Below are 19,986 nucleotides of genomic sequence, written 5' to 3'. Positions count from 1 at the left end.
ATTAAATGATTGATAAAAGGATTATATTTGTTATTGATAATTGGAAGTTCAAGATTAATCTAGATACAAAAGCCTCTGAGGCTTTGAGTATTAATTTTGATCGATCAGTTTGTGATCAAGGAACAAAGTACATGGGATTAGGCAGCTTGAAAGTCCGATTGCCCAAATATTCACCCTGAAGATCACTCCACTGGTCTCCAACATTTCCCCATATTCTGTAACCTTGTTCGACAAGCTGCTTTCGGATTTCTGACTTGTACTTCACCGCGCTTTGCCCTTTATAAGCTGCAGTCCTGTGTGGAAAACAATCTCGATCAGTCATTAAAACGACGACGTACGTACGTTATTATAATATCACCCACTAGGCTCTGTTTTTCTTCATATCCCACCCACCGGCAGGCACCCACTCCACGCAATGGAGGGCGATGACAATTCCATCCTTCATAAGTACTATGGAATTAATAGGAATAGGATCCTCTCCATTAATTGAGATATAATAATATTATTACCAGATTTAATTGCAAAAGGGTCCACTAGGATGAGCTTGATTATGGTCTGACAATTTTGACACTGGATATGAAATTAATAATTAAGTATAAAGTTAAGATTTTAAATGGAGAGAGTGACTCGTTTAATATATATATATATGATTAGCCCAATTATAGATATGATTTTATACCCCATTAATTCATTGACGCAAACACTAATTATCGCCCTACGTGAGCATGAACATGGATCAAATAAGAAACTTAAGGAAAACGTCAGCAAGAATATTATTGGACAGCTAGGTTGGCCCAAGAAAGGAGCAACTTTTTTACTTTCCTTGCATGGACATTGACTCGGACAACATCCAAAATGGACATTGACTTGGATACTAGTTTGGCGTTATCGATCGTACGTGTGTTGGCTATGGAGCGTCATCGATCGATCTTACCTCAAAATGAGACGTTCATAACCAATAAATCCTTCTTTCTGTAAGTTATCAATGGTGGCTTCGCTCAGGGCCTCTTTGTCTCTCCCAGTGAGCAGGAACACCTTGAATCCACCAGCAACCAATTTTGTAAACAATCCTAGCGCCGCGGGAATCGCTGGGCACCCTCCTCTCGTCGCCCATGCGTTAAACCCCGCTGGGTCATATGGGTCGCACCTGCATGAATACATAATAATTGATTAATTAAGGGGATGATTTTAATTTGAATTATTAATTAAGCAAAAGTGACGTAAGTACTACATACCCATATCTCTTCCCTCCGTAGTAAATGACGTTTGAGATGCAGGTGTCGTCAACGTCAAGAATCCAGGCATCCATGCCGTCCCCAGACAGAATGATCTCATTAGCGTAACTCAAAATTTGGTCCATTATGAAGTCGAGGTCCCGGAAATATTGTCCGCCGATCATGTAAGTTTCGATGTAGCCCAAGCAGTGTATTGGGACGGTGCGCCAGGGACGCACATTGTTGGCCTCCACCGCCAGCCTCCAGCTCAGGCAATAGCTGGCTTCTTCGTGAGGCAAGCTTGCCCGCCAAGTAGGCATTGCGCTAGTCGCCTTGCAGAATACAGCTAAAACCAAAAAACTCAATACCTCCCCTATTCTCTGTGCCATGGTCCTCATCATGTGTACGTAGTACACGATGCAATTAGCTGCACAAAGGACGACTATGGGTTATTGGCAAATGGCATGCATGCATTCATGGCACGGCTCACATATATATATATATATAACCAGTAACTGCAGCACTAAGTTTTGGTCCCTAGCTGCTGATGGAAAAGAATGACGTGCGTCGGGGGAAAATTTGATGGAAACCTCTTGTTGAGGACAATCACATTTTTCTATTTCTGCATGGGTCACGAGTTCAAAGTGGAGGAAATTCTTAGAGTGTCCTCGGAGTCTTGGACAAAGTAGCTAGACACGCTTTCAAACAACTTTGTCTGAAAGCATGTCTAGCTACTAGCTAATTTGTCTGAGGATACTTTAACACCCCGCAAATCGATCGAAAAGTGTAATAACAGGTACAGATGCATGATCGAGAACAGTAGTTGCTAGATTAATCTAAATAGAAGAGAGAGAGACAATGATTAAGTTGTATATACCTGCAGAAGTGGTGGCAAGCAAGCGAGATATGCTTGCATGTGAGCTTACCTTAAATTAACGGATCGGATGATCGATCACAACATTTACGACAAATGTTGCACAAATTAACTGCGCGCTGATCAAAGTAATTACAGTATATATGTATCGGCTGATCGAGACTGGCCGCTTGCACCGCTTGGCATCCAAGAGAAGTAGCAAGTGGGTATTTAAAGAGCCAAAAAGTAAGCTTAGAATTAATTAGATGCACATAATTAACCACACTGCCAGCCTCTCTCGTCGAATGTCAAAGTGTTTGGTGGGAGTGGCGTCAGAGAGCAAAATGGGTAAAATGGTGGATACCCAAGTGTCAGAGGAGGGCCAGGGCGAAATTAAGTCCAGGTCCGAGGGACGGTTCGTCCACCAGTGGGAACGGAGTCAGAACCCACATTGTCTCCATGAAAGTGGTGGAAGAGAACTCTAAGGCTACATAATTATTGCACCAACGTACCAACCATATGCGTTTGCGATGTGTATGGAAAACCCTGGATCGGAACGAATTGAGACACTCCTATTGGTAAATCATTACGCCTCTCGGATTAGTAATTTGTGTTCTCGACTACTTCTCGTATTAAATTCGAGTCATGCATATAGAACTATATATATAACTTAATCTTAACTCAATCTATTTAATTAAATAGATTGATTAAATTCTTTAATCTTAATTCACATTAATTTTATGTTGAGTTTTTTTATATAAAATATTATCCATGCCACCTTATGGTTGGTGTTTGTGTAATTAAGAAAATAAAAAGGAAGAAGGTCGGTCAGTCGTGGGCGTGGGCGTGAATCCTTGTGAAAAGATTTTCAGAATATATGTGGATAATTAGGAAGCCTCAAATTTATGTATGTATTGGGCAGGATTGGACGAATTAGATGAAGTCAACCTCGATGATAAGGAAATGTTCGTTCTTGCATAAAGAATAGCATATATAAAGGATGTCAAAAGGTAAAGATATTCCATATAATATATATATCTATGTTGTGAGTGGGTCACTGGGAGATGAGAGATTGCCTATCTAATCATTAATCAGAGGTACAAATATAGCAACTTAATTTATTGAAGGAACCTCCACCAATGCAGGCTATGCAGCAGGCCAACCAGTGAGTGATGATATGGATATATATATATATATTGTCTATTTTCCTACATACCTACCTCCGACCAGTAGGGGAAGTGCATGTGGTGTCGTGTCAATGAGTTGGACACACGTCACACACTCTTGGCCACTTGAACTGGCTTTGTCATCACCCAATTGCATTTTGCCCCCATTGAAATTTACCTTTACTCAAATTATCTGTTTGAATTTAAAAGAATTCGAACATGTAATTGTAAGAGATTACTTATAAAATTTATTTAACTGGATAAATGATTGAATAATTTAATTTTTATTTGATCATGTAGGTCTCATAAGTAGTCTCTCACAATAATTTTTTTGAATTTTTCAAATTCGGACAAGTTATTTAAGAATATCTAATCTGATGTCCGAACAGCTTGAAACTTTGTTCATGTTGATAGGTTATATTTATTTACCTAGACCTTCCAGTTGACTATTTGAATTTACTGCAATTCAGACCGTCAATTGCAGAGGATTCCAATCGGCTTTACCGTAACATAAATAAGCAACGGGTAGATCGTCGGTAATAATTTGAAATAAATAGCCCATTAACTGGATGTTCTGGGAATTGGGCCAAGCCTCAGGAGGCCTGATTTGACAACCCACTAAAAGCCAAGGTTTCAAATCCGGCAATACACTGCTGAGTCCATCTAAGAGTTGTGGCGGAAATACATGACCGATGCCAGAGAGGCAAATATATGCTCGATCAGGCCGCTCGGCCCAATATGTCAAGACTTGGGCTCGTTGGTGTGTCGAATAGCTGCTTTTTTTTTTTTTTTTTTTTTTTTGAAAGTGTCAAATGGATGCTAGTTATCAATTAAATACTGCATACTAAAAAAAAAAAAAAAAAATTATTAAAATTAAGAAATTAAGTACTACATGTACTCTCAAACCTTGAAAATTAATATTGAATTTTAAATAGATTCTAATTGTGATTTTCAATGCCATATAAGAAAATATACACTTGAGACCATAGAGTTGGAAATGCATATAGCATTTCTCTTAAGTACAATAGTGTTAGGGTTGGCAATTTTTTATACGACATACAAATTCGGTACGAATTTAATTAACACGAAATTAGTGGGTTTATGGTTAAAAGGTTTGACCCGTTTAATTAAATAGGTCAGATTATTGTTAACTTATATATATAATTTTATACATATGTCTCAATGTGACTTAAACCCAACACGTAACATTTAAGACTGATAATTTTTTATCCGTAAACACGACACAAAATTAACACAAAGTTAATAAATTAAAGTTGAGTAATTTGACATGTTTAATTAAATGAGTCGTATTATTATTAATTTATATAATCTTATATTTATGTATGAATACTCAAATGATACCCAAACACTTTAAATAGTACCGTTGCAGTTGGCTCTCACTGTCGGGCGTTAGCCAAATTGAATGTTGGGACTTGATTGTTGCTTAGAGTTGGCTTAAGATGTAGATCTAATCCGAATGTACGACAATGATTTTTCTTCAATTAAAGCAATCAATTATCTAATAATGCCAATAGAAACAATTACTCACAGCCTTTAGATGTGGTGCATCTGCATCTGTCTCTCTCTGTCAGAAAAATACATGTGAAAGAAAAAGGGAGGCACCTTTTGAAGATAGATGTACAGCTTATTTTTTGGCACCCACTGTGTCATCCTCTCAAGCTTCCACTGAACACACGTAGAGCCTTTTTATAGGGAAAATATATATATATAGCTTTGCTTCTAAGTATTATTTGTGGTGGTTCAATGGTTATGGCCCCCAATCTACTTGTATAACAACTATACAAGAACCCACGAATACTTTATATATAATTTTTTTTTTTTTTTAACCTTTGAACGGATCACAGATGATGCAATTCCGATCAAGCACGTGAATAGACTACAATTCAAATAGAAAAATTGCAGCCAATCCCGATCCCTTATCCGAAAACTAGAGTTAGAGATTTGTTTAATTACATTCATTTTAATGAAAATTTCTTTATAAAAATATTCATAGCAATGAATCGTATAAGCATCTTAAAAAGAAAATGACACATATAAGGCTGGGGAACATAACTTAAATGTGTTTCAAAAATTTGCATTAATACGTGGACCAGTCGTGGGTTTCATAGCTTCTAAACATGACTTTTGATCCCTTTAAAGGGCTCCTGGGTTAAGATGGTGACTTTTCCCTGCTATAATGTACTGCCTCTCTGTATCGCATGATTTGTTCATTAATTGTGTTAGTTTTATTGGATTCTAAACATCTTTCTATGGCACTCAAGTTTCAATCAAGATAGCAAGAGTTAGGATTTTCATATATTCAGTAATTTGTTATTCGGATTGTTCTCAATAATTAAAAAGTAAAATTGTTAAAAATTTCTATGGGACGAGTAAATTTGAGGTTGTTTGGAGGGTTAAAAAAAAAAAAGAAAAAAAAAAAGGGTGTCAATTATTCTGAAAAGTCGAAGTCAAGAATACCGGCGACACGTCCTTTTTATATGGTGCTCGTGCTGGGGCAGTTGGATGCTTTCATTTCAAGTGTTTTTATGCGAGGAAGCATCACATGGGTATCCTGTTGGGCTCGTTGTGTCGGCCCATGCATGTTTCGCGCATCGCTATCCCTTCTGCTCCAGCCATGTGATCACTTTCATCATCTTCATTCAACGAATCAACGGCTATTTAATACTGGACGGGTGTTCAGTGTGGGTTAAAATTCCATATGCCTCCTCCTTTTCATTTTACTTCGAAGATTATATATATATATATATATTCTTTTATTTATTAAAAAATATATATATATATTTTTGTGAATTTAATACTTTGGTTAATATTCTAGGACACCAACTTCATGTGGGAGTTATTAATTAGGGAGCTAAAAATTTGCGTATCTTTATTTGTTATGAAACTAGAAAAGGCTTTTTGTGAGGGGGATCACTGTTAAGGTGGTTGGGGTTTGGTGTTGGCAGCACTTTTACGTAATCGTGGAACTGGTCCTTTTTGATGAATCATCATTATTGCTCGATTTTCTTGTGCAGTTACCCTTTAAATACTCGGTAACAACTATATAATATATGAGGTGTGTTCGAGGTGGGTCCAAGGATATGAAATGAGGCTAAATCTCCACCTTAATGATAGCTTCCATTCTACCAAAATTTTCGGACTCCTCGGGAGCTGTATCTCACAATCATCTCTGCCTAGAATAGCACGGATCAAGCAAATCGTGTGCCCTTCATTTTCCTATCATTTTTTTCCCATGATTATGGGTTTATGTTTTGGTTTAGACACGTGGAGCGTCAAAACAATGACAAGTTGACACCCCATTGTAAGTAACGGAAGGAAAGCCTACGCTGAAGCACAGATCTTAAAGCTGACTCTTTTAGCTGCACAGATCTAAAACCGACTCTCTCTCTCTGTGTGCCTGTGACTTGAGTCTGTGACGTAAAAGCTTAAAAGAAAGCTCCGGGGCTGGTTGTCTCCCTTTCCTTTGCATCTACTACACACACTCTCTCTTGCTCGTCTCTCTCTCTCTATTCTTCTGAGGGATACACATTGAGATGGGACTAGAAGCAGCGCGGGAGCAATGATGAATCGGAACGTGAGGGAATCTCTCGTCGGCGGGAGGAATTTTCCGGTTCTGTCGCGGCACCGACGAGGTCAAAGTTTGACCGGGATCTCCAAGGACACCGCCGACGAGAACCTGGATCTCTTCTCCAGGAACCGCCGCACTCTCTCCGTCACCTCCTCCGACGAATCGTCCGATGGTACCGGATTACCCTTACACTCACAGTTCCCTTATCAATCTCATTGTCTTTGTTCAATGCCGAGGACAATATGGTCATTCGAAATGACCACTCGGATTTCCCTTCGTTTTCTTCTTTCATAGAGCGTCTGAGGTGTCGCATTCAATCAGCTGCATTAATTGGCTTCATGATAAAAACCGATACAAAACTTTGTCGTTCTATCAGTAATATATAAGCCATATGAACAATTTTATTTTTTTGTTTTTTCTTTGAATCTACTCTGTATTGTTTATTTCATGTTATTTTGCTACGGTCTGATATGGGTTTAATTGGGATTGATCCCAGTTTCAGTGAAGTTGGGGAGGCTTTCAATTGGGTCGGCGAAAGTGGGTAGGAGTGGCATTGATGATCTGTTGTCATCTGCAGATGGAGGAAAGCATGATTACGACTGGTAAGTAAATCTTCAAAGATTACTGCTTTTTTCTTTTTTATCTTTTTTCCAATTTGGTTCTTTTTGTTAAATCACAGATCTGCGTTTTATTGATAGCTTCATTTCTATTAGGACCGTGATAATATTGCCTAGATATTAATAATGATTGAATTTCCCTTACTGATTGTTGAAGTCCTAACATATATAGTTCAATTACACATCCTTTTCACATATACTTGCCCAGAAATCACTATTTATCTCAAAAGCTTAAGCTGATAAGAAATGGTAAATTTAATTATTTAATTAATATTCTAACACTCCTCCTCATAGGTGGGTCAAACTTCTCATTAATAAGTGAACTTTTGGCTTTGATATCATGATAAATTACCACTTACCTCAAAAGCTTAAGCTAATAAGAAATGAAAAATTTAATCATTTTTAATTAATATTCTAACACTCTATTTACATTAGCGTGATTTGAAAGTACGCCCTTCATTGATTTGGTCATCCTTAATGCATACGTGTTGAAACTAAATATTGATGCTCAGGTCATTAGAATTTAGAATTAAATCTAGCATATGTTGCCGAATACAATGTGCTGTATAACATTTACTGACTATTGTATTGTATTGTAATGATTAATTTTGTAACAGCTAGACTTGCAGTTAGATGTCATCACCTTGTTTGATTTGTAAATATTATACTGTATGTTATTAGGCTTCTCACTCCTCCTGGGACGCCTAATGTTCCTTCATTGGATGGAAATGAGTCTCAACCAACTTTAGCGGCTTCAAGAAGCAATCTTAGATCAACTTCTGCCGTAAAGGCTTCAAGGGTATGCATTTCCCTTTTTCTTTCTTTCCCCTGTTCCCTGCGAGTTTTAGTTCAGAATTTAGGTCATTGCCAGTGTGCCTGCTCAAATTTTCATCAGCATTTGATGCATGCTGAATTAGTCTCCTCCAGATAAACTGAAATATTTGCCTCTTTCCTGCTGTCAAAGGTTTTCAAAACAAAGTTTGTCTATTTTAAATGACTTTTTGCTGATATTGGTATTCATGGAATATACTTATCAAAAAGATAACGGTATTTCATGGAATACCCTTTTTTGATGTTCAGAAGTATGAATGACAAATATCTCAATCACGGCTCTGTTTCAGCTTTCTGCTTCACACTCAGAGAGTAACCATTCAGCAAGACCAACCAGAAGCAGTTCCGTATCACGCCCTTCCATCTCCACTTCACAATATAGTACCTACTCCTCAAACAGATCCTCCTCAATCCTTAACACAAGCTCAGCTTCAGTCACGTCTTATACCAGACCATCCTCCCCCATCACCCGCTCTCCGTCTACGGCAAGACCTTCCACTCCATCCTCACGCCAGGTGCCATCACGGTCCTCAACTCCTTCAAGAGCCCGTCCAGCCCCCACCAGCTCCTCCATTGACAAATCTCGACCGTTGCAAAGTTCAAGACCATCCACTCCTAGTTCCAGGCCACAAATTCCTGCAAACTTGAACTCCCCTGTTACTCGATCAATTTCTCGCCCATCTACTCCCACTCGTCGAAATCCAGTACCATCTGTATCTCAAGCTGCCAGTCCTTCAGCTTCAGCTGGGCGCGTTCTGTCAAATGGGCGCAATTCAGCACCATCATCCCGACCAAGCTCCCCAAGCCCACGAGTTCGGCCCCCACCACAGCCGGTTGTGCCCCCTGATTTTCCACTTGAAACACCACCAAACCTCAGAACAACTTTGCCAGACAGGCCAGTTTCTGCTGGTAGGTCTCGCCCAGGTGTTGCTCTCACCATGAAAGGGAATTCAGAAGCCCCAGCACCCGTAAATATGCCAAGAAGACAATCATCACCCATTGCCATGCGGGGAAGACTTACTGATCCCCCTGCAAGGGGCCGTTTACATGCCAATGGACACCTTGCTGATGTTCCTGAGCCTCGGAAGCCCGCACATGTCCCAGAGTTAGCCATGCGGAAGCCTGTGAAAAGTTCAACAACTGCCACAGAGAACACTGGATTTGGAAGGAATATCTCAAAAAAATCACTGGATATGGCTATCAGGCATATGGTATGCAGTAATTACTTCCAATACAGTAGTAATACATTTCTTCACGTCAGATGACTGAAACAGAACTTTCTGTTTGGGAAAGTTAGTTCAAGCATGTTAAACAAATCCTATCGATTTATTTACTCTCTCTGATGTAGGATATAAGAAACGGCACAGGGAACATCCGTCCACTTTCAGGCACCACCCTCTTCCCTCAAAGCATTCGATCTGCCACTCAAAAAATCCAATCCCGTCGTGCTATGAGTGCTCCATCATTCCTCAATACGAATGGAAGCCTGCAAAACAGCAATAATGGAATGATCTCAGAGAACGGAAAGAAGAGTAATAGGCCTGCAGAATATGGAACTGAAGCAGATGATGGAAAATATTCTTCAAGATTTGAAGTAGATATCTATGAGAGCTCCCGTTATGATGCAATATTGCTCAAGGAGGACTTGAAGAATACAAACTGGCTGCACAGTGTCGATGATAGATTGGATCAAGGGCCTATCTTTGATAATGGATTTGAGCCCCTACCAGAACCTTTTGGGCTCTTATAACATCTAATGAGTGGGTGTTTCGAATTGTTATTTATTTTCTTGATTATTTGTTATCTTTAAAAGAATGGAATCTGTCAACAATTTCACTTAAAACAGGAAAAATGAAGAGGTAAGTTGTGTTCTGTTGAGAAATCAACTGGGATTATTGTTGGTTTTCTGTTACTGGCAAACTTTGCTGCAAATCTGATATTTGGTACGGAATAAGGCTTAATAAGACTTATCTTTATACTAATTTATGACACTCATATCATATTGGCTAATGTGATGTGTTTTAATTGGCTTCTTATGCTAGTCACTTGCGTCGCGTCAGCCAATACGAAATAGGTGTGAAAAGTAGTATTACTCACATGAGGTTTTACCCATCAGGAGTTTAGTTTATCCAATTATTAGTGTACATAGGCATTGAGTGGAAAGTCACAGATATCTTTCTGAGAAAAAATAAGCGGTAAAAATTAACTCAAGTGAAAAATTAACAGGCTTCCAATCATCCCATTTCCACCGTTTATCATTGAAAATTTCGAGTCTGGACAATGCCAAAGAACTTGCTGAAATTATTAGGTCTGGTGCAACAAAATCTGAACTTAAACTGAAGGAAAGTGAACCAAACAAATGCGCTGAGAACTCCTACGTAAGGCAAGCCCACAGTTTTGTAGTCAGACCACGAGTTTGTTGAGGGCCCTAGTCATTCTCAGGCCATTTGTGGAGTCCCCAGTCCCGTACGTGTAAAAGAAAGAAAGAGAGAGAATAAAAACAACTGATGATGGGCCACAGTGCGTTGGGCCTAACTTATGGTAATGTGTGGGATGAATGTGAGCGGATGAAGCAATAAAGTATGGAGGATTATGTGCTTTGAAAGAGAAATGTTAGCATGTTACGTATTATACAAATATCTCATAAATATTATATAAAGTTGATGTGATAGGGTTTATTAGTCCTTAGATTAATTCTTATTAAAAATAAATAAAAATAATGACTACTAACTCGTGTCACGTCTGCTTTATAGATATTTAAACGATATTTGTGTAGTACGTAGCAGGCTAGCATTACTCTTTTAATATGTAGCATTACTTGTTAGAGGTGTACAAGTAGTTGCGGTTAACGGTTATTGTCTCTAACCGCCAACCGCAATCACTTTAAGTGATTATCGAATTTTCGTAACCGCAACTGCTCTGTCTTAGGCAGTTAGCGATTTTAATATAACTGGCAGTTAATGATTATTGAAATTTATAACCGCACCATATAACCGCTTCTTTAAAAATAAGCATATTATTAACCGTCTCTGCCTACCTCTAAAACCGCTAATCGTTCGCTTGTATACTCCTATCACTTGCTTTGAAGAGCACCACATATCCTTATGGGATTGAAATTTCTTACAATTTTATGTCCAAAATGCTGGGGTAAGAAAAATTGTAGGGGATTGTAAGAGAGACTTCTTACCCTGAGGAAGGGCTCCTCTCCCGAGCACGGATTATGTGCTTTGAAAAGCACCACGTATCTATAACAATAGAATTTTATTGAAAAGAAAGAATCGATTACATTATTAATTTTGCCAACTTGATGATTTGACGAAGATATGAGCATGTGATTTTGTAACAATTTCATTGCAATAAAATATGTATTTCTTATTTGTGGTCCTCACCTCATGTGCGTCGGTAAGTAATTAAGATTCCGCCTCCTAGGAAGACTTCCGCCGCTGTCAATGGCGTTGAAAGCATTTAAAAATGCCCAAAATATTATTATATGATGGGATATAGCATCGGATGATGCTGGCATCGCTGGGTGTTTGGTTACGGGTGGGCACCACGTCTTAGCTATTGACATTGACAATCCCATTCCTGCGACCGCTCTCCAAAGTCTACTTTTTTGTGGGTCATTACAATAGTATTTTAGGAAATTATTTGGGTCGAAATCTCATTCCATTTTAGTTGAAAATTTTGGTCATTTTTATATGTTGTACCAAAATACCCTAACAATAATCACAATTTATTTTTAGGGAAAATTCATACCTAACTCTTAAGTTTTCATCTAATTTGAATTTACTCATTGGGTTTTCAATTTTAAGGAATAAGTTTTTAAATTAGTTCATCTATCACTTTATCATCAAAGTTAACGATTTTTTATTTGACATTTGTCTTATTTTTTTATTAGTTAATGGTTTTTCCTCTAAGGCTATAAATCTAGAAGATTAAGATGACCAATAAAATGGTTTTTGTTTTTGGAGTATGAGTTTTTTTTTTTTTTTTTTTTTTTTTTTTTTTAATATATAGATGATTTGGCGCTTAATGATATGATATTGATATTAAGTGTTGATATGAATGCTAACGTGTCAATTGAGACACATATAACATATGACAAACTATTCATTTTGATGCAAGAATGATAGAATGACCTATTTAAACGTTGGGCAAAATCTAAGAATTATATTCTTGACATTGAAAATTCAATAATTAAATTCAAATCAAATGAAAATCTAGGGGCTAAACATAATTTTTCCCTTACTGTTATGGAGAGATTCCAGATGAGCAAACGAATTTTAGAAACAGAATATGATTCTGATTCTATTTTTTTAAAAAAATAAATTATATTTTATTCAATTTTTTTTTAAAAGTCAAATTTTAAAATTCACAAACAAAATAAAAATTCAATACCAATTTTAAAAATTCAACACGCAAACTCATATGAAGTTCGTTGACAAGAAATTCAAAGCATGTTAAAGAGAACCATGAAAAAAGGAATTGAAATGTGACCCGCAACTTAACTATTTATGGTTTTTAATTATCTCATAAATCTCGTTATCTTTACAGTCTCATAATTGTCTTTTGTGGGCCATCTTGACGTTTGGTGTCCTTTTCTAGTTAATAAATAAATTAAAAATATATAATAAAAAAAATCCAACCACCCTAACGAACTCTATAACCGTGCATGCCTTGTTCAGTCAATGTACTCGAATTAAATTGGCAGGTAAACCAAGGGATTAATGTGGTTTTTTTTTTTTATTAAAAAAAAAAAAAAAAAACTCTAGTTTTCAATTTTATGGATATAAAATATAATTATGCTCCTTTAATTAAAAAATAAAAATAAAGGCCCCCCTTAACAAAATAGTAGCTCTTGGCCACTTTTATTGTTTTTATTTTATTTTATTTTATGTACACAAGTGTGCCTACTATATGTAATACTCTTCGTGTGAAGCCCTCCTCTCCAAAAAAAAAAAAAAAAAAAATCTTTGTTCAAATGCATCTTGCTATGCGATTGGGTGTTCAATTTTTGAAATCATAATTAAATTCTTATTTGATACGCGAATTTTAAAGTTTGACTTTGTGAGGTAAATTTTTAAAAATTTAAATAAAATATGATTTGTTTTTTAAAAAACTAAACACTGTAGCAAGTAGAAAACGTTTTCTACATGAATCCAAACATACCTCCCAGTCTATAATTTTAGAAGAATATCTTTTTCTTTTTTTCTTTTTTTCTTTTCTTTTCATTTTCTATTTGAATGATGGATCTTATATATATATATTTATTTATTTATTTATTTTCAGCAATTGATGGATTCAATGCTAAGATAAAGACTATTGTCATAATTACAATAAAAATAATATTCCAATCAGAACTCATCTTATTTGGCAGTAGCACCATTCAATTTTCTGCAAATGATAGGCCAAAATACCGTTTGTAATCAATCGTAGGGTGTAGGCAAGCCCCACCCCCACCCCCACCCCAACCCCAACCCCACAAGCAGACAAACCAGCAAGAGACAAGAAGGAAAATCCAAAAATTACCACTCCAACTAATCTTCACCAACCTCTGTTTAATCAAGCAATTAAACAGCATTATGTTTTTCCCATTTTAGAAATAGGAAAATATATAAATCTGTTTGTGGTTTGATTTAATGGTTTTGTGGATTTTGGTACCGTTAACTGTGATAATTAGCTTAATAATTGAGTTGATAATAAATTGTTTTGATCGTAAAACTGTGGCAGATTTGGACGCTGTAGGTAGAGAAAAGTCCCAAGCCTTCAGGCTTCAACAACAAAAGAAAGAAAGAGAAAGAAATGGAGTTGGTTTGGCATCCTAAGCACATCGAGATCCGTGTACACTGAACTGCGTTTGCTTGACGAAGAAGCTGAACCAAACCCACAGCAAGTACTACTTTTACTCCAGCGTATTCCTCAAGAAATGCCGTTAAAGCTCCTCCTCATCCTTCAGCTCTACTTTCTTTTGCTGTCTTTCTGCCTCCCATTCATATCAACCTAGCTCTCACCGACTCTTCGTTCTCCCATTCCTCGCCATTCAAGGTTTGAGCTCCCTCTCTCTCTCTATCTCTCTCTCTCTCTCACACACACACACACATTATATAGTTTGTAATTTGTTTTTTTTTTTTCCTGGGAAATTCAAGGTTTAAGCTTTGAATGATTGAAGTTCTAGAGAATGTGGATTCTTCTTCATAGTAGTTCGATCTAATTGATGCTTTCTGTGAAAATTATGTCATCATTTCCTCGAAAAATAAGATTAGAATGGAAGCGTTTCAGCTAAAACTCTTCATTTTCCATGAAAATGAAAAATGGTTCAATTCCATGGTTTCACAAATTAAGTACTTGTGAGAGTAATGAAAAGCTTACAGAGGAAGGAAGTGTGTTGGTTTAATTGGTTTTCGTTACTGGCTGAAGCTTGTATAATGTACTTCTTTTCCCGTGATACATTCTCTCATTTCTATACAAATTTTAGTTTTCACAATTTTACTCGATCTTCGGCAGAAACCTCGAGCTAGTAAGAGACAACCCTCTTGTTCTCCATTAAATCATACTTTCTCAAGAAAAATTCAGTGCCCAATTTCTCCAATTTTGTTATCTATCTCCATACCTCCACCAGATAAATAATTAAATGAGCAAATATGAGAGAAGCTAACGTTTTATTGATTTCAAGAGCCTCCTTGTCAACTCTAACAACTGGATTAAACTTGATGTTTGAACCATAAAATATTGTCTTGACTTCTCCTGTTTTTCCTCCTCTGACAATTGCAAGCTGTCTTACATCACAATTTTGTCTCTACTTTCTTGTCCAGGGCTATTTGAGCTCATTATCTTTGTTTATTACTTCTTTATTTCTAATTAACAAACTCCTTTACGCCCTGAAGGAATAAACTAGTAAAGTAGAAAAAGGGTTTCTTTCACATTTTGTATTGCATGCTTTAATGCTTTTGCTTTCTCTTTTATTGTAAAAGGATTATGCTTTGCTTTTTCTTTTTGATAACTTTGCTATTATGTTGCCTTGATTTGGCTTTATAATTTTTCATCTTTGACTTATAATCCGAGAAAGCAGTGAGGCGTGGTACCCGAGGCAACAGTGCTTTTGGATAGTCATGTATCAACTACTCAGTATTTGGTTGTGGATATTTCTTGCTTAATAGTGATGCTTGCTATAAATGGATTCTTAGAATTATTCAGTCTTTTTCATTATTGCTAATTCTTAGCATTACATTTCCCGGTGTTAAGAGGGGGATATGATGAAGATAAATGTTCTGAAAACTTTGTTACTATGCCAGGGGAAGCAGAAGAATTTCTGAGATTACACTCATAGTCACAGTCACCTCATTAGACCTCCCAGCAAACACCAGTTATGGAGCTACGAACCATTTTTGCAACATTACCTTTCCTCTTACTCCTGTCGTTTGTTTCCCAATGTTTAGCTGACCTGAATTCAGACAAACAAGCGCTACTTGACTTTGCTTCGATTGTTCCTCATGGTCGGAAAATCAACTGGAATCCTGCTACCTCAGTCTGTACTTGGGTTGGCATAAATTGTACCCTGGATGGCTCCCGTGTGCTTTCTGTTCGGCTCCCCGGTGTTGGCCTGTATGGTCCAATTCCAGCCAACACTATTGGGAAGTTGGATGCCCTTGCAATCCTCAGTCTTCGATCAAACCGCCTCAGTGGGAGCATTCCAGCTGACATACTTTCCCTTCCTTCCCTCCACTACATATACCTTCAAGACAATAACTTCTCAGGTAATTTTCCTTCTTCTTTGTCTTCCCAGCTTATCTTTCTTGACTTCTCCTTCAACTCCTTCACAGGAAATATTCCAGCTACAATTAACAACTTAACACATCTCATTGGCCTGAACCTCCAGCACAACTCCCTCAATGGATCAATCCCTTATTTCAACCCACCAGGGCTTAAGCATTTGAATTTGAGCTACAACCATCTAAATGGTTCAATTCCCTCAGCCCTAGAGAAGTTCCCTGCGTCCTCTTTTCAAGGGAATTTGATGTTATGTGGACCACCACTTAACCAGTGTTCTTCAATTACCCCTGCACCTTCCCCTTCCCCCACTTCCTTACCACCCCCTCCAAAAGTCCCTCCAAAACCAAGTGGCAGTTTCAGAAAAAAGCTAAGTACAGGAGCTATCATTGCCATTTCGGTTGGGTTTGCTGCTGTGCTGTTTCTTTTATCTCTAATGATAGTGCTGTGCTGTTTAAAGAAAAAAGACACTGGGAACAGTAATCGACTGAAAGGGAAGGGTGGAAGGAGTGACAAGCCTAAGGAGGACTTTGGGAGTGGGGTGCAAGGGGCTGAGAAGAACAAGTTGGTTTTCTTTGAAGGCTGTTCTTATAATTTTGATCTCGAGGATTTATTGAGAGCTTCAGCTGAAGTCCTAGGAAAGGGGAGTTATGGGACAACATATAAGGCCATTTTGGAGGAGGGCACAACAGTGGTTGTGAAGAGGCTGAAAGAAGTGGTAGTGGGGAAAAGAGAGTTTGAACAGCAAATGGAAACTGTGGAGAGGGTCGGTCAGCACCCAAATATTGTTCCTCTTCGTGCTTATTACTATTCCAAGGATGAAAAACTCCTAGTATATGACTACATGACAGCTGGCAGCTTTTCTGCATTATTGCACGGTATTTACTGTCCTATCAACTTTTTTCAATTTTCCTGAATTATACATATTCCAGTTAGCTACTTAGGCAAGGAAATGTAACAATAAACACTTTTCACATGCATACCCAAATAAAAAACTCAAACGTAACATAAAATTAGGGCTAATTACACTTTGCACATGTATGGTTTAGGTTGAGTTCGAGTTATGAACATTTAGTTTAAGAGAAATGCTAAACATGAGCCTTCCATGTGTTTCATGTCCGACCCTTTCCAGCGTGGCACTGACAATTTATTAAAAAAATAAAATCATTTTGCATTTCTTTAGTTTGACAGACCTGGACCCCCCGCGTCTGACCGTAGAGTCAAAGATCTGTCGTGGTCGGAGATGCGCAGTGCTCGTAGGTAGCGCTCGGTCGAGAGAGAGATGGGCGAGGGACGGTGTGTCGGTCGGTGGGGGAAATGGGGAGAAACGGTAGTCGGTGGGGGAAACGGTGGTCTGCAGATCTCCGAGAGAAATGGGTCGCCGGTCCGAGAGAGAGTCTTGCTGGGTCAGTGTCGGTTGGAAAAGATGGAAATGGGTCGGGGACGCCGTTCGTCTAGGGACGACGGTCTACTGGGTCGCGGAACAACGGTCTGCTAGGTCACCGTTCGTCTGGGGACGACAGTCTGAGAGGGCTGGACGGTGGAGAGGGTGGGCGGCAGTCGGTCGATGGAGGAGGCGATGGTGGAGAGGGGAGGATTTGGGAAATGGGGGAAATTTTGATAATGAACCCAAATGTTGACCCCCGCGTTTTCAACCCTTTTTTTTGTTTTAAAAAAAAAAAAAAAAAAAACAAAGTTACACGTGGAAAAAAGACTGAAGAGGGACGGATGAAGGGCGCATGTATAGAAGTACTCAATAAAAGTAGTTGTATTCTGAGTCTCAACTCACTAAAATTCACACATCTAAGTCACATAACTTAACACCCCCCCCCCCCCCCCCCCCCCCCCCAAAAAAAAATAAATAAATAAAGAAAAATAAACACAATATTAACCTCATTTTACAATCTGAATACATTGAACTCATGAACCAAAGTGAATACAATTAAACATCTATGGGTAAAATGTAATCGTTTAAACAACAGGTTGAAAATTCAAACTTTACCTAAACAAAATTTTAGGCTAGGTATATTATGAACTATAATCCCATGATTTCCTAACTGCTTTACGATGTAATCCATATGAAGAGTTAAAACTCATGGATGTTAGGAGAACCCTAAAAAAGTAAATTAATTCCTCATCCAATGTTATTTGGCCCCAGTAGTTCTAATGTGAAACAAAAATCGTAGTCTTGATATCTTTTAACAAGAATATTAGCATTTTCAGGTACTGTGTCTTGTTTTCCTACACAAATAGTGATACTTCGATGTAATGGCATCATGTGATCACATGGTTGAAGTTGCAAATTTTTACTGCAATACACACTGTTTTTTGCTATAATAAGAAGTAGACATAAGTCTGGGACTCATTAAATAAAAATAATTTGAACTCTTATGGCGCCTGTAAAACTATAAGATGTAGAAAACAAATCTTGTCTACCCATACAAATGGTTATCACTCTGACCACTGGAAAAGACATTACTCCTCTCCCTCCCTTATCAGTTTTCATAATCATTTCTACCATGATTACAGGACACAAGGAAAGTGGACGAACTCCACTAGACTGGGAATCCAGAATCAAGATTTGCCTTGGAACTGCAAGGGGCATTGCCCATATCCATTCTGCAGGTGGTGGGAAATTTGTCCATGGCAACATCAAGTCCTTGAATGTCTTGCTCACACAAGACCACAATGGCTGCATATCAGATTTTGGTTTTATCCCGCTGATGATTTTGCCTACTGTCCCACCTAGGTCGGCAGGCTATCGAGCTCCTGAGGTGATTGAAACTCGAAAATGCACACAAAAATCTGATGTTTACAGCTTTGGTGTTCTCCTCCTTGAGATGCTGACAGGAAAAGCACCAGTCCCATCAACAGGGCAGGATGACGTGGTTGATCTTCCAAGGTGGGTCCAGTCTGTCGTCAGAGAGGAATGGACTTCTGAGGTGTTTGATGTAGAGCTAATCACATACCAAGATATTGAAGAAGAGTTGGTGCAAATGCTTCAAGTAGCAATGGCCTGTGTTGCCAAGGTGCCAGACATGAGACCTCCAATGGGAGAAGTTGTTAGGATGATTGAGGAAATCAGGCCATCTAATTCTGACAACAGGCCATCTAATTCTGACAATAGGCCATCACCATCAGCAGGCATGTCCAAGGGCTCAAGTACTGAGACCCCATGACTGCCCTCACCTTCCCCCACACAATATTCTCAAGTTTCTGCACTAGAATATGAAACCTTTTTCTAGCTGTGAAATATGTCCAATTATCTGATTCTTTTTAGGGCATTAATGTAACAAATTAAATTGTCTAGCCTTTCCCCCCAGCCATAGCAAAAAGACGTGGTATTGGTGCATTTGACATATATGTGCAATTGAAAATCTATCGTGATTAATGTGACAAAATTGTTTTAAACAGATTGATAAGTAATATTATGTCTGATCTTAAACAGGGTTCATCATATAAGTTGGGGATATTACAATTTATCTGGTGGTTTGGATCAAGTTTGAGTTTTTAGCATGTGATTTGAAACAGTAATTTTTACCTTTGTGAGATTTAATTTGTTTACTTTAGATTCATGAGCTTAATGTATATAGATAATAACAAAGTTTCTATTGCGTTTTTTGCATTCCTTCTTAAGCACATGATCAACGCATGCAAATTTAAACGATTTAAAATTACAAAAATATTAGAGGCCACGTCCTTGAGTGGATAAAATTCAATTTTTTCAACCAGCTTGAGTCGTCAAGCTTAGGGGTAGCAATTTTTTACCCGACCCGTGAATCCAATACGAAATCAACAAATTATGGTTGATGAGTCTGATCCATTTAATTAAATGGGTCGAATTACGGTTGACCTATATAGTCTTATATTCATGTCTCGACACGCGAATACAAATTGTCACCCATATTCGAACTCGGTCTAAAGTACAAGCAGATAAAATACACATAAG

The 19,986-nt window shown here is 37.9% G+C and overlaps 3 protein-coding genes across 4 annotated transcripts; 2 read left to right on the top strand and 1 right to left on the bottom strand.

The window, feature by feature from the left end:
- Window positions 1–6: 6 nt before the first annotated feature.
- Window positions 7–2,291, bottom strand: LOC133873855 (acid phosphatase 1). The gene is made up of 4 exons (XM_062311638.1): window positions 2,141–2,291; window positions 1,236–1,641; window positions 935–1,147; window positions 7–293 (listed from the first exon to the last, which is right to left on the bottom strand). The coding sequence occupies exons 2-4, from the start codon at window positions 1,613–1,615 to the stop codon at window positions 116–118; spliced, it is 771 nt and encodes a 256-aa protein (XP_062167622.1). The 5' UTR covers window positions 1,616–1,641; window positions 2,141–2,291; the 3' UTR covers window positions 7–115.
- A 4,284-nt stretch (window positions 2,292–6,575) lies between these two features.
- LOC133873756 (uncharacterized) lies at window positions 6,576–10,156 on the top strand. The gene is made up of 5 exons (XM_062311511.1): window positions 6,576–6,994; window positions 7,319–7,424; window positions 8,121–8,238; window positions 8,561–9,481; window positions 9,619–10,156. The coding sequence occupies exons 1-5, from the start codon at window positions 6,814–6,816 to the stop codon at window positions 10,018–10,020; spliced, it is 1,728 nt and encodes a 575-aa protein (XP_062167495.1). The 5' UTR covers window positions 6,576–6,813; the 3' UTR covers window positions 10,021–10,156.
- A 3,771-nt stretch (window positions 10,157–13,927) lies between these two features.
- Window positions 13,928–19,482, top strand: LOC133872602 (probable inactive receptor kinase At3g08680). Of its 2 annotated transcripts, XM_062310160.1 has the most exons (4): window positions 13,928–14,315; window positions 15,563–16,024; window positions 16,091–16,915; window positions 18,567–19,482. In XM_062310160.1, the coding sequence occupies exons 2-4, from the start codon at window positions 15,637–15,639 to the stop codon at window positions 19,214–19,216; spliced, it is 1,863 nt and encodes a 620-aa protein (XP_062166144.1). In that variant the 5' UTR covers window positions 13,928–14,315; window positions 15,563–15,636; the 3' UTR covers window positions 19,217–19,482. The 2 variants fall into 2 exon arrangements, with proteins under 2 accessions (XP_062166144.1, XP_062166143.1); XM_062310159.1 differs by having other exon boundaries at window positions 15,563–16,915.
- The last annotated feature ends 504 nt before the right edge of the window (window positions 19,483–19,986 follow it).

The sequence above is a fragment of the Alnus glutinosa genome, chromosome 7, assembly GCF_958979055.1.
Source record: "Alnus glutinosa chromosome 7, dhAlnGlut1.1, whole genome shotgun sequence".
Lineage (NCBI taxonomy): Eukaryota > Viridiplantae > Streptophyta > Magnoliopsida > Fagales > Betulaceae > Alnus > Alnus glutinosa.
This window is presented reverse-complemented; position numbering and strand designations above follow the sequence as displayed.

Excerpts from the sequence above, each read along its gene's own strand:
- LOC133873855 (XM_062311638.1), bottom strand. The coding sequence starts at position 1,615 with ATGATGAGGACCATGGCACAGAGAATAGGGGAGGTATTGAGTTTTTTG. Across the intron at positions 1,148-1,235 it reads TACGGAGGGAAGAGATATGG|GTGCGACCCATATGACCCAG; the intron begins GTATGTAGTACT and ends GTATTCATGCAG. Across the intron at positions 294-934 it reads TATGAACGTCTCATTTTGAG|GACTGCAGCTTATAAAGGGC; the intron begins GTAAGATCGATC and ends TTTTCCACACAG.
- LOC133873756 (XM_062311511.1), top strand. The coding sequence starts at position 6,814 with ATGATGAATCGGAACGTGAGGGAATCTCTCGTCGGCGGGAGGAATTTT. Across the intron at positions 8,239-8,560 it reads CTGCCGTAAAGGCTTCAAGG|CTTTCTGCTTCACACTCAGA; the intron begins GTATGCATTTCC and ends GCTCTGTTTCAG. Across the intron at positions 9,482-9,618 it reads ATATGGCTATCAGGCATATG|GATATAAGAAACGGCACAGG; the intron begins GTATGCAGTAAT and ends TCTCTGATGTAG.
- LOC133872602 (XM_062310159.1), top strand. The coding sequence starts at position 15,637 with ATGGAGCTACGAACCATTTTTGCAACATTACCTTTCCTCTTACTCCTG. Across the intron at positions 16,916-18,566 it reads CTTTTCTGCATTATTGCACG|GACACAAGGAAAGTGGACGA; the intron begins GTATTTACTGTC and ends CCATGATTACAG.